Source organism: Oryzias melastigma, linkage group LG19 (genome assembly GCF_002922805.2).
Source record: "Oryzias melastigma strain HK-1 linkage group LG19, ASM292280v2, whole genome shotgun sequence".
NCBI classification, from domain to species: Eukaryota; Metazoa; Chordata; class Actinopteri; order Beloniformes; family Adrianichthyidae; genus Oryzias; species Oryzias melastigma.
The window spans coordinates 9,100,037-9,113,216 of NC_050530.1; the positions used below are offsets into that span (position 1 = coordinate 9,100,037).

At 40.9% G+C, this 13,180-nt stretch overlaps 1 protein-coding gene across 1 annotated transcript; it reads right to left on the minus strand.

Moving 5' to 3' along the window:
- Nucleotides 1-3,242: 3,242 nt before the first annotated feature.
- LOC112153922 lies at nt 3,243-13,174 on the minus strand. The gene is made up of 18 exons (XM_024284387.1): nt 12,978-13,174; nt 12,608-12,899; nt 11,046-11,105; nt 10,735-10,863; nt 10,399-10,458; nt 10,191-10,271; nt 9,883-10,035; nt 9,621-9,719; nt 8,616-8,724; nt 8,283-8,350; nt 8,093-8,185; nt 7,935-8,016; nt 6,660-6,715; nt 6,199-6,324; nt 5,721-6,122; nt 4,876-4,997; nt 4,683-4,789; nt 3,243-4,614 (listed from the first exon to the last, which is right to left on the minus strand). Exons 2-18 carry the CDS (start codon nt 12,740-12,742, stop codon nt 3,590-3,592), a joined length of 2,907 nt encoding a protein of 968 aa, XP_024140155.1. The 5' UTR covers nt 12,743-12,899; nt 12,978-13,174; the 3' UTR covers nt 3,243-3,589.
- Nucleotides 13,175-13,180: the final 6 nt, after the last annotated feature.

Below are 13,180 nucleotides of genomic sequence, written 5' to 3' on the forward strand. Positions count from 1 at the left end.
AAAAAAAAAAAAGTTACATGTTCTCTTGTGTTGAAATATTTAGGTAAAACATTTGGCAATAGCACTCACAAACTTTTTGGCGTTTTATTGTGAGATCCACTCCAATAAAAATTGTGTTTTTAACATGTTCTTGTGGCATTTTTCTGTTGATGGAGGATTTATAAAATTGCATTTCTGGGTATTTTTTAATACAAATTACTGTAAATCTGGAACAGATGAATTAGAGCGTACAAGTTCTTTTTATTTTGACTAATGTCGGGTAAACTGTAGAACAACCAGAAATACTGTTTCCAGACTTTAAGGTTAAAAAAAGCTTTTGTTAAGCTGTAAAAAAGCTAATCAAAATATAAATAATCCTTTATAATACAAATAACTTAAATTCCAATCATCTTTTGAACTATAGAATCCCATTACTATTTTTAGACAAAACCAAAAAACCTGAGAGCAGCAGTAGTTCTTTAAAAATTCACCTCTGAGTTGTGTTCGGGACTGTTGGCGCGGAGTAAGCCTGCCTTCATTTCCCATCAGCCCCATCTCTCCTGCTAGCTTACAGCCCCTCACCACCCAAACCTAACATTAGCAGTGCAGCAAAAATGGCGAGCAGTATTGGAACACGGTGAAGGACTGTAAGTACGAAGGGACGTATGGAAGGAAAATAGACTCACCCCAATATTTGTGTGTGAATTATTCTATATTTGTAGTTCATATGATGCATTTTGTGCAAAACAAAATGCATTAGGAGCTTGTGGCTTGCCATAGAAGCGTATATGACACAACTATACTTTTTTCATCTGCTTCTGATTCACAACAATTTCAATAAATACGCAGAAATATAATTTTAATCTCAATTTTTTTTATATACGTCCTCCATCATTAGGAAAATGCTACAAGAACTTGTAAAAAACACAAAAAACGCAATTTTTAGGAGTCGGTCTTTGAAGTTCACTGTCAGTTTCTAAAGGGAGTCATTGGAAAAGTCTGCTCTGATAAGTCGATTTAGTTCAAGTCTAACTGTGCATCCTGCAGTTTTGACTCAAGCTTCAGCTCAGAGGTCACTGAGCTTCAGGACCTGTGTGTTTACGAGTGTGAGTAAGACACCGATAACAGCAAAAACAAGAGTTGTTTTCATACAGCAGCCCGACAACCTTCCTCCTATCTCTCACGATCAAAGGATGCAGCCATGAAGAAGCATGAAATGAATGAACTGCTACTTTGCTGTTGGGCGAACTACGTCTTCAGGCACGTTTGCTTGACTCACTGCAGAAACGGGGGAAGCTCATGCAGCTCTTTCACAACACTGAAAGTGACCAAGAGAGCGTTTGACATGTGAAATCACAGCATGAGTACTCCCACCATCATCACAGTCACACTGCATCCTGGTACTGATGGCAGAGTCGAGATAGCCAATCAAATCAAAGACTGTCATTTGTAAAAATATTGAAGGTGTGAAACAATTATATCTTTGGGGGGGGAAATCTGTCTGTTGGGGAGGGGGGAGAAAAAAATCCAGCTCCTCCAGCAGTCAAAGGAGGAGCTTTTCCAGACCACCAGCAGAAGACAATGAGAATCAGAGAAGTGGATGTGGAATAAATCTCAGCAAAAGCGTGCGTAAAAGATGGCATTTCAGGAAAGCAGAAGGACTATGACCACCATACTATGAAACGGTATATCCCCCGCCCCCCACCCCCAGGCAAGATTCGCATCAGTGGAATTGTGACTGTCGGGATAGCAGGAGAAATCCAAACTAATATGCATTCATCTGTTTATGATCGTTTTCGAGGATGGAAATGCGCACCGGTGCGCATCTTTATCTAGAAATCTTCTCCCTTTTGCGTAATACGCGATCCAATTCACATCCCGCTCGATGAAGCCTGTTGGAAGGCAGGATGAGAGGAGGCTGTGTGGTCATGGCCACATCCAGACGTTATGGGAGCAAAAGGGCCATGAAGGACCACTGACTCCATGGACTACCCGTGCCAACGCGCCGATAGCCCCCATTAATCCCATTCAAGTAGGCCAATATACAGTGGCATCTTATGATGGGCTTATAAGGACCAACCCCCGCCCTCTCCTCTCGCACCTCACCAACTGTATGCACACGGGAGCGAGCAAGCGCGCCCTAAATAAACCGTGCTGCCAACATGCCAAACACGAACAAACCCGACTGATGCGCGCGCTGACATCCGCATCTATTTCAATACAAACAAGCATAAAATAAAAAACACTCGGACAGTACCCCCTCCATCATCAACGCCTCACGCACGCATGCATGCATTTGTCGGTACATACGTGCGCGCATGCATTTCTCCTCCTGAGCTCCTTCCTCACTGTCTAGTTGCTGTTTTTTCCCTCTCTCTGTGGAAACTGGGTTGCGATGGGGCGGTGTGAAGTTGCATCCTTACCACAGTCATCGGGGAGAGCCCGTGCTGCCCATGTTTGGTGGTTTGGGGGAAAAAAATCCTCTATTCGTCCATCTCCGCGGATTCTATCTCCACCCAGGAGTGGGTCTTATTTTTACCTGTCTCTCTTTTTTCCACATGTAAACGATGGGGGGGACAGGAGGAGGGGGGGAAGAGACGATACGCCACCTTACCACAGACTCCTCCTCAGCCGGATTGGAAGGTAATGGCTCTTAAAGAAACATTCTCTCTGCATTTTACGCATCTTTGTGATTTACGCGCACGCCACGCTCTTGTGCGCACCCACGGGCCAATCAAACACCTGATAAATTATCCAGTGCATATTAGAACAGAGGACGAGGTTGCAGAACTTTTGCATCTTGGAGATAAATTAATGATAATAAAAAAAAAATAAAATAAAAATGCATTTGTAATCTGTGAGATGAAGCAGAAATCATGTAATCCAATAGTTTAACTTCATTTCATGCCATTTAAATTATTTTAACCATTTAAAAAAAATGTGTGCAAATGCCTGATATTTAATCTGACTTTGATCCAGCAATTGCACTTATTTATTTATTTATTTATTTATTTTGCAAATGGGTCTGGATGTGTGTGAGTCTCGGTAAACATAAGGTGGTGCTGTCTTTAAAAGCGAGAGCTCGGGAAGGGGTGATGTAATGTGTTCTCAGACAATGATGTCATCGGCTGAGACACAGCAGGATTTAAAGTGACAAAGGCATCTCCAGTGGATCCGTGCAATTCTGCTCAGGTCCTCTCAGAGGGGGGAACCCTCCTTGAGGATGGGGGTGGTGGACTGACAATCATAGAATAATTGACCTGTTCAAATCATTGATCGTAGGTTTATTAATAAGGATCTCTGCATTACAAAACACGTTACAGTGACATTAACAGGGTTGTGTTGCCAGACAAATCATTTGTGAACCTGTTTTTAATTGGATAGTTCAAGGAATGATTATTATTAACATTATTTATACACTAATAATTCATCCAAGAACTGTGAAAAATGGAAATGTTCGAGTCTACCTGATATTGTGTGTTTTTTCTAAGCTACTCAAGTTAGATCAGAACTTCTTCAAAGTCCACTTTTTTCCTAGAAATCACCTGACAGTTTTCCCATCCCTCGGAAACTTGTTATTTAAGTCAAACCAAAGCAGCCGATGTTCTTTTCACAAACTTGTCCTTAATACTGTTACTCTGGGCTTCCCGAAGGATGCACTCCGAAGCACACCTCCACCCTCACGCACAAAGCTGGATAGACTGATGGAACGCTTGTCTCCTCTCTCCAGCTCGTTCTCATTAATCACCTTACTTAAACTGGTGCTTTTCTGTAGTTCTTCCGATCCCTCTTGGTCTACTTTCCTGTCAACCGGCTTTTTCATCACACTGTGTTCCCCTTTCGTCTCTGCACAGTCACTCTGTTGCTGATCAGAATCCACCCAAGCAGCAGAGACGGCCTCAATAATCTGCAGCTCACAATCTTGAATTGATCTGTCCTCAAGCTTTTTGGGACTTTCTTGAATACATAGTGAATTTTCTGAACTCTGGAGTTCCACTTTTCCGTCTTTCTCTTTTTCCGTTTGTTCTGCTTCAGGATTGCTGGTTGTTTCCTTTGGAGATGATTCAGTGATCAACACTTCTTCCTCTGGATGAGATGCTATTTGAGCATCACTCTTGGTTATGTCTGAGTCTGAGATACTGATGTCGCACGCAATCTTGTAGAAGAGCGAATGGTTTTCCTTCATTTTCTCCAAGCTTTCACTCACCGCTGATGACATTCCGTTGGAATCGGTTGTGTCATCCAGAGAAGTCGTCTGGGATTCCGAATCGTCGCTTGGTAAGGTCTCCGAGGGAGATATTTGTAAGGGTATGAACCCTTGCCACTGCTTGGTGGAGAGGAACCATTTGGCTCTCAAATCTGAGGATCTGGCATCATAGTCATTGTCATCATCTGGATATTGGGTTTGATTTGATCTGAATCCTTTTCCTCCGTCTTCCTGGTAGACAGTCATGGATGAGATGTGATGTGGTGACGGCAGGCGTTTGATTTTTGTCTTGGCAACCCCTTCTTTCTCACTGTGCTGTGTTTTGTGTCCAGAATTGGGCTGAATTTTTGCTTTTTTATCATTATCTTGAACTTCTCCACAGAGGTTTGAATTCTCATTGCTGCTCTGAAGTCTTTTGTGGTCTGAAACTGTAAAACAGAGTTGTTGAATGAATCTTGAGTTGTTCGATTTGTGTGGATGAATGTTCCAAAAGTACCTGGTTTTGTTTGGAGTTTGGACCTGTCAGGGAGAACCTGGAGACGCCCCTTCTCCTGTCTCCTGGTTGGCTGCTGATCGTGTGTTGTGGCCTTCTCCCTGGCTGCGCTGATAGATACACAACAACTTATGTGATTCTTTCAACAGAGTGGAGCACATGCAGGAATAATATTTGAAAAGACAGAAAACCGAACCTCCTCAGGACTCTTTCTCGTATTCGTTCTACTCGCCGAAGTTTAGCATCTCTCTGCTCAGGGCTCAGATTAAAGTTAGGGTCCGTGTTGTGGGCTGGTGGAGTAGAAGGTACCTCCTCCGCCTGTTCAATGCATACATTACAATCACTGCATATAATTATTTTCCTTCTCATAATAACACTTAAATACTGCCATGGTTTTTATTGAATTCTACATTCATTAGCCACTTTACAAGTACACCTGTCCCACTGATCATTAATGCAAACTTCTAATCAGCCAATCACTTTGCAGAAACTCAATGCATTTAGGCATGTAGACGTGGTCAAGAAGATCTGCTGCAGTTCAAACTGAGCCTCACTTTGAGGAAGAAAGGAGATTGAAGTGACTTTGATGGTTGTTGGTGCTGATCTACTGGGATTTTCACCCACAACCTTCTCTAGGGTTTACAGAGAATGGTCAGAAAAAGAGAAATTATCCAGAGAGCGGCATTCTGAGGGCAGAAATTCCTTCTTGATATTAGAGGTCATGGTACACTTTGTCCATCCCTTTATGACCACAGTGTACTACCAGCAGGTTAAGGAGTCATATCACACAAGTGGAATCATCTCAGACTCTTGAACATCGCATTGGACTCAAATGTCCTCCACAGTCACCAGATCTCAACCCAATAGATCACATATGCTACCAGGCATTAAGGCAGTTCTGAAGGCAAAAGGGAGTGGTACCCATTAAAGTGGTCAGTGGATGTATGTTAGTCTAAAATATCTGAAATAACTTTTTTTCTAAATTAAATGTGAAATCTGTGGAACATCCTGATACTGTTTGTGCATTTCTAAATTTCTTACCCTGACATTCAAATCTGTTTCTTCTAAACCTGTTAGATCTTGACTTTGACTGCTTGAAGCTTCCAGTCCTTCGGCTCTGCTCACTTCCGAAAGTGGCTCCATCTTGAATCCCCTGGATCCTCCTTGCTGCTGCTTTCTGCTCGTCTTCCTAACAGGCTGATCCGGCTGCGTCTCATCGGAGGATCTGCCGGGATCTGGGCCCTCCAGCAACAGTCGTCTGGATGGCTTTTCCAGGAGCTTTTTGCTCTGCTCGGGCAGCTTTTGCTGCATTTCAGGTGGGATCTGCTCCGGCAGTGACGTGTGGAGCTCCGCCGGAGGATCCTCCACGGAAACTCTCCTCGCCACAAGAGATGAAGGTAGAACAGCGGTAACAACTCTTGTCACCCTTAGGGGGAAGGGGGGCTGAGAGATTAAAGATAGATTAGCAGTCATATTACGTGACTTACTGTATATTTAGTGGGTTCAGGATTCAACAAACCTCGTTTGATTCTGAACTTTGTGCACTCTGATTAGGAAGTGGAGGTTTCTTGTTAATCGTTACCCTCTCTTGATTCCTTTTCATCCTTTCAATCTGCTCCTCTTCACTCATCTTTATATTCGACTTCTGCAAGGAGAAACATCCTGTTTCTGTTTGTGTAATTCAAACATGCTTGCTGTTCGCATTAAAACAGTGATGGCTGCTTCTATATGCATGTCTGTTCCTCCAATGCACATCTGTGAGCTTCAGAGTTGTGCAACTGAATTGATTAGCCTCTGGCTCCTTCTGCTGGCTAAAGACGGAAGTGCAACATGCCCTAATTGCAAGGGAAATGCAAGATTCAAAGAATTGGAATTTGGCAGTCATCGCAATGTGGGGAAAAAAAAATCAGCTTCTATAGTTAGAAGATATTTTTGGCTCACTTTGCTAAACAGCAGACAGGAAATTACAACAAATCAAACCTTGGTTGATTGGTTGCTGTTGTCTGGTGGGATCCTTCTTGATGTAAATTGGGAATCTGAGGATGACGTGGAAGCAGAGATAATAAAGCAGAAAGAGAGGTGGGTGGAGGAATAGGATGGCAGGAAGGGAAATGTGAGGAAAACACAGATGGAGAAGAAAGCAATTTCACCAATAACCCAACCAGCGAGGCCAAGTGGGTCCCATATGGTGTAACCCTTGTGCTATCCTAAGCATGCTTGTGGGGTCATCTGGTCCCCACTAGACAGCACACTTAACTTTTTTTCAAGGATTTTTTTATCTTCAATGACAGTAATAAAATTCTGTCAACCTTTATCATTGAAGGAAGGGTCATCTGGACCCTATAAGAGAGCACGAGGGTTAAACATGGACAGAAAATGTGGGGTTTGTTAGCAGTTTTTGTTGTGGCCCCATCTGTGTTAGCCACATTAGCTTAAGTGGGAATTTCGTAGTCTGGCTCTACGCTAGCTAGCCTTCTGGTGGATGCTGTAGCAAGCTAGTAAAGGCTAGCAGAGCTATCTCGTTACACTGTTGGCTAAAGTGGGCACTCAGTAGGACAGCTCGCTACGCTAGCCAGCCACCTGTTGGATGGTGTAGCAAGCTAGTGAGGGCTAGCAGAGCTAACTCTCTGCACTATTGGTTTACTGGGGACTACGCTAGTCATCCGCCAAGTGGACAGCGTTCTTAGATAGCTCTGCTAGCCCTCGCTAGCTAGCTACACCATCCACCAGGTGGCTGGCTAGCGTACAGAGCCAGCCTACTGAGTTCCCACTTAACCCTAGAACACTTTCGCTATAAAAAGTTACACCATCACTTTTGCTGGGTAATTTTTACTCGATATATAAAATACATAATACTAAGTATTTCTCACAAAAAATAGTTCAAACTATGACAACACGTGATAAATTAGAGTAGTTGTTTTTTTTTGTTTTTTTTTTTAACTGTGGTTTATGTAACACAATGGAAAATAAAAACATAGAAAGATCCTAAAAACATGCTTGAAATGGCTGAAAAATTAGGAATTTGAGAAGAAAAAAATCCTAGAAAAATAAATAATGATACTGGAGAGTTGGTCTTTGGTCCACCCAGTCCGGGGACATGTGAGCCTTTAGTCAGGGACCTGCGACACTCAGAAAAATACAACTTATTGAACATTGTGAATACTTCTGCTCGGGTGAAAATCACCCAGCGATATGGGGCCCACTTGGCCTTGCTGGCAGGGAAATATTTTTTTTATTAAACATGATTTTCCCAACCTGATTGTGCTTTCACATTAAGAAGGTCAGGCTGGCTGTTTCCTATTCTGTTCACAGGATCAGCAGCAAGGCTGTATATTCCCTGAAATATAAGCAGAGAAATAACACAGTCAAATGTGAATATGCTTGTCAGGTAATAAAAATGAGCAATTTCCCACCTCATATGGTGACTCTGCCCACCCAAAGCTCTGGTGGTTCTCCTGCAGCTCCAGAGGTAAGGGTGGTCGGACTGGTGGCTCTTGGTCCACGTCCTGCAAGAGTCAACAATTACAGATGAGCTCCCTAATGATGAGTGGTCTGTGGCTTTAAATCCAGAGGATCACCTAAATAAGACAGACAGGATCTTACCAGTGAGCCATGCAGCCTTTCTGTGGGAGAAGCAGGAGATCCAGGATGTGGAGCCACAGATTGGAATGCTGATGGAACATCGAAAAATCGTCAATCGTTTCTTTTGTTGTTATAGTTCATAATCCAACAGAAATAGTGTATTTTTAAAAGTTAAAATGAACCAGAATAAACAAAGTTATACATACATTAATAGGCTATGGTGCTACTTTAAATAAATTAAGCTAACGCCACATTCTAAAGGGTAACACATGAGGCGTGTGCTCATGAGGGGATGAATGAGAGGAAGACTTGCAAGGTTTCCTTGTAAGGCAAGATTTATACTGTGCTGCTCACTGTGATGCCTCTGTACTCCCAGCAGGAAGCAAATGTGATCTCTGTTGACTCTTAATCCATCAAGGATGTCCTCCATCATCCACAGTTCCCTCTGAGCCTGAGACTGCTCCTGATCAGAGAAGATAAATCTGTGACATATCCTTACACACAGGTAAGTAGGGAGATTTAAATGTTTATAAAGTTTGTTGGTCCATTTATAAAGATGCAAACACATAAAAAATATATTTATCTTTTTAGTTTTATCCTCTAAAACACATTTACCTCAAATTAAGTGATATATATTATATTATTATGGTGAAATATTAATGTCAGTACTTAGAAAATTTGATATTGACTCAGTGATCTTAGCATGAATAAGACATCAACATAATCAAGTTATAGATACTTAAGGGGTGGGAATTAAAAAAGATTTGAAGTGTATTAACACTTAGAATGTAGTGGTTAAATGTGTATATCAGGGACGGCCCCTGAGGAAAGGCCTCCTAGGCGGCTGCCTAGGGTGTCATTTGGTGGAGGGGGCACCAAATTACAGTGATTATATATTATTATTTTCTTTTTCCTTTATTTTAGTATTTTATGACAGTAATAAATACCATTTATTTCATCCAAAAAACAAAATTACGAATGTAAATAAAAAGTTCGCCAAATTATTTTTTTGCCTAGGGCGCCATGCAGCCCAGGGCTGGGACTGGTGTCTTTTGTATTGTTGTAAGTAAGTATATATGTGTGCTCAAGCTACAAAAAAAAGGAACGTTTAAAAGTGAGTTTTTTACCGTTATTTTTCACCGAATCAAAACTGCAATAGAATCACTAACATTGTTGATGGAAGCTCTTGTAAATAAAAAAAGATAATTAAAATCACTTTTTGTAACAACCTGGTAGCATTTTAGTCTCTAATAAATAAGAGATAAAAATTCCACCATTATGTTCACCCACAGTCACAAAAAGGCCCATTCTGGCCTTCATTTAAGACTTTGGAAATTTCAAGTGTCTTTTGAACATTACCTGTGGCATCCCAAAGTTGCAGATGTGCTGCAGATGTGAGCGGATTACAGACAGTTCACTTTCCATTCTCTCATACTGACTCCACACCCTCTCTATTTCCTGAATGTGAAAAAAAAAAAAGGTTTTTGCACAATTATGATTTAAAAATAAATAAAAAGTTGAATATTTTTGTCAAATTTCCTTATGATTAAAATAACAAAGATAGAAATAAGTATAGTAACTTTAATTTTGGTTCATAGCTGTTGTGTGTGTTGTTACACACCAGTGAAACGTCACACATTCTCGCCCTGATCGTGACCAGCTCATCCTGCAGCAAAGCCTTCTGGGTAAGAGCTTCTTCCAGCGCCCGTGGTCCCTGGTTCTTCCACTCTTCCACTTGCAGTCGAGAAACTTCCAACGCACAGTGGACACTATCCTGAACCACAAGAAACGTCATGTTTATCATAGTTTTCAGTCTTATTTAGCAAATTTCATTTTTATTAGATTTTTGAATCCACTTCTAGTGAGCAAATATCCAGCTATATTAAATTAGCAACATTTTTCCTTTGTAAATAAATAAAATCTACAAACCTTATCCATTTGTAGCTGAGCCAGTTCTCCAGAAAGAGACTGTAACAGCTTGTCACACCCACACAGTCTCGTCAGCACAGCCTGAAGAGCAGAAAATCAGACTCATCTTCTCTCAAAAAGAAATGTGTCATTCATTTTTTTTTTTTTTTGAAGGCTCCATTGCATTCTGGTTCATTTCCAGTCGTGTTCTTAGGCAGTCATCACTCACATCTGCATCGCTTTCAAGTGGACGGATCGGAAGCAGATCCCTCGGGTCGGGCTTTGAGGCCTAAGGAATTTCAAAATGTTTTGTTAAATCTGAAATCTCTTTCTGTGATTATCCAATTTATTAAGGAAAAACTTCAATAATTTGTGCTAAGAGAATGGAGCACAAGCTGCACAAACTTGAGGAAATCACACTAAACTGAATTACATCCTACTTTCATAAACAAAAACTGTGCTAAGGTTTTAAAATGACACAAAAAATAAAGTAAAATCTATTTGTGCACAAGCAAAATACTGGACAGAACGAGAACAGAGCACAGATCAGCCAGCACGTCTGTACCATAGCTGTCGGTAGCACACAAGCAGATACGAAGCTGCGCTGGTGGTGTTGTTGTTGTGGGTGAAGAGAATGTGCAGCTCGTGATGAGGGGGGTAAAGGGGGCAGTAAGTCTGCACCAGTAGAGAGGCTCTACGGAGATACAGCAAGTGTATAAAAAGAAAGCACGTCATGCCAGACTGGATGTACTGTGCAGCTTGAGTTAAAGCATGTTTGTATTCACAGTCATAGCAGCACAATTTCTGCATACATTGTGGCTTTGCACGAATGAATTATTATTTTAATATGATTGCATTATTTTAAATAGTAGTCACCTTGCCCAGAGGCCTTCGTCCACTAGGTGCATGGTGGACAGCACCATATATGGGTGCAGGCTTTAAAGAAAGAAATAGAAATATCAAGCTCTTAAAATTGCAGACAAATTCTAAGATTTATTTCTTTTTGCTATTTTTTTAAACACATTTTCAAAACAAAATGTGGGATTTAAAGACTGATAGATTATCTTCAGTAGATACAGTCTATAGGATATTCTTTAAGTCAAGGCCCGGGGGCCGGATCCAGCCCAACATGCTTTTTTGACAAAATGTTCTCTCTTTTGCAGATGATGTTACTTTTTATAATTCTAGCAAATATTCAGAAAACTGAAAGGCTGACGCAGATATTCATCACTTAAGGCACATGTGTCAAAGTCAAAGCCCGGGGGCCGGATCCGGCCCTCCAGGTAATTATGTCCGGCCCTCCAGATCACTTTATTTTATTGCTATTAATGGCCCAATGTGCAAACCTTGTGCTCATTTCTAACTTGTATAATTTTGACAAAATATATTTTATGGAGAGTAAAATTTTGATAGTTATTTAAGGTTTATTCTGGAATATTATTCCTGCCTTTTTATTACTCATATTTACATTAAAAAGATACGGTTTTAAAGGTTTAAAAATTAATATTCTTTTAGCTTTTTTAACTATTTTGGTTTTTACTTCATTTTTAAGGCTATTTTGGAGTTTAGCTAATATTTCAGCAACATGATATCTGTTTTGACTAATTTTGGCATTTTCTTGTCTGTTTTTGAGGCTGTTTTTGAGTTTAGTTAATAATTTAGCCAAATGGTAATTGTTTTGGCTAATTTAGGCTTTTTCAGTTTTTGAGGCTGTTTTGGAGTTTACCTAAAATATCAGCGACACGCTAGCTGTTTTGGTTAATTTTTCTTTTTCTTTTTAATTTTTAAGGCTCTTTTGTAGTTAGGCTACTATTTACATGCTAGCTGCTTATGCTAATTTGTTCTTTTTTTTAGTTTTTAAGGCTAATTTGAAGTTTACCCATTTTTAGCTACATGCTAGCTGTCTTGGCTAACCTAGGCTAACCTAAGTTTTTTTTAGGCTACTTTGGCATTTAGCTAATATTTTATCTAGTTATTAGCTTCAGCATTTTTTAGCTATTAGCTTCATAATTTTTTAGCTACCAAGTTTAGCATCTTCAGCTATCAGCACTAGCATCTTCTGCAGCCAAATTCAGCTTACAGCAGGTGATGCTATATATTTAGTAAATAATGATGTTAAAGTTACGGTTTTAAAGTTTAAAATATTCGTTTTAGAGTGTTAAATAAATGTCTATCCTGTTCGACCTATTTTGGATTTTAGCCCCTTGTGCGATTGAGTTTGGCACCCCTGATTTAAACCATTTCCCTTAAACATTTAGAAAGACATTTTAATAAGTTTTAAAATTTCTAATTGACCAGTGTTTAAATTTTATATTAAATACTGAAGCTGTCATTTAAACATGTAAAGTAATAACATTAAAAAAACAACAGCAGTTCAGGTTTTTTAATTTTATGATGTAACCCAGGCCGATGTGTCAGGATGAAGACAAAGTTCTTACTTTGGTTTGCCACCTTTCGGTGACTGGAGTGGTTGGAGCAGATTTGTATTCTGGCTTTGGTGAGGCAGGTGCATAGAACAGGGTCTGCTGCACAATAACTGGGTCATCGCGGGGCCGAATGTCCACCCGTCCCATGGGCGTATGAGGTCGTGACCCCAGCTCTCTTCTTGAAGTCAAAGAATTTGCTCCACTGATTTCTCCTGGAAGTGCCGTGTTGTCATCAGGAGGAGAGTCCTCCTCTCTGTTCGGTCTTCTGCTGAAACCGGCGGGGCTCGGAGTTCGATTTGAAGGGCTGTGGAAACATAAAAAACAAAGAAACTTCCTCTGCTTCTACCTGGATGGTTGAGGATGTGTCACTCACTTTACCAACCTTCTGTTTCTGTGATGGACGCTCCGCCTGCCCCTCTGCTCCGAGTGTGACCTCCCCACCCGTCCACCGAGGTGGCCCGGCTCACTCAGGGTTCTGCTGACGTGTCTGTGTTTCTGAGAGGGACTCTGCTCATCTGAGGGAGATTTGGGGAAATCCACAGATTCTGTGCTGCCACCGATCACGGTAAAATCCTGATAACTCGA

What these genes read in the sequence shown, in the direction of transcription:
- LOC112153922 (XM_024284387.1), bottom strand. Translation starts at nt 12,742, where the DNA reads ATGGGACGGGTGGACATTCGGCCCCGCGATGACCCAGTTATTGTGCAG. An exon ending in GGGAGTACAGAGGCATCACA is followed by an intron (nt 8,351 to 8,615) that starts GTGAGCAGCACA and finishes ATGTTCCATCAG; the next exon opens with CATTCCAATCTGTGGCTCCA. An exon ending in AAACAGATTTGAATGTCAGG is followed by an intron (nt 4,998 to 5,720) that starts GTAAGAAATTTA and finishes TGCATTGAACAG; the next exon opens with GCGGAGGAGGTACCTTCTAC.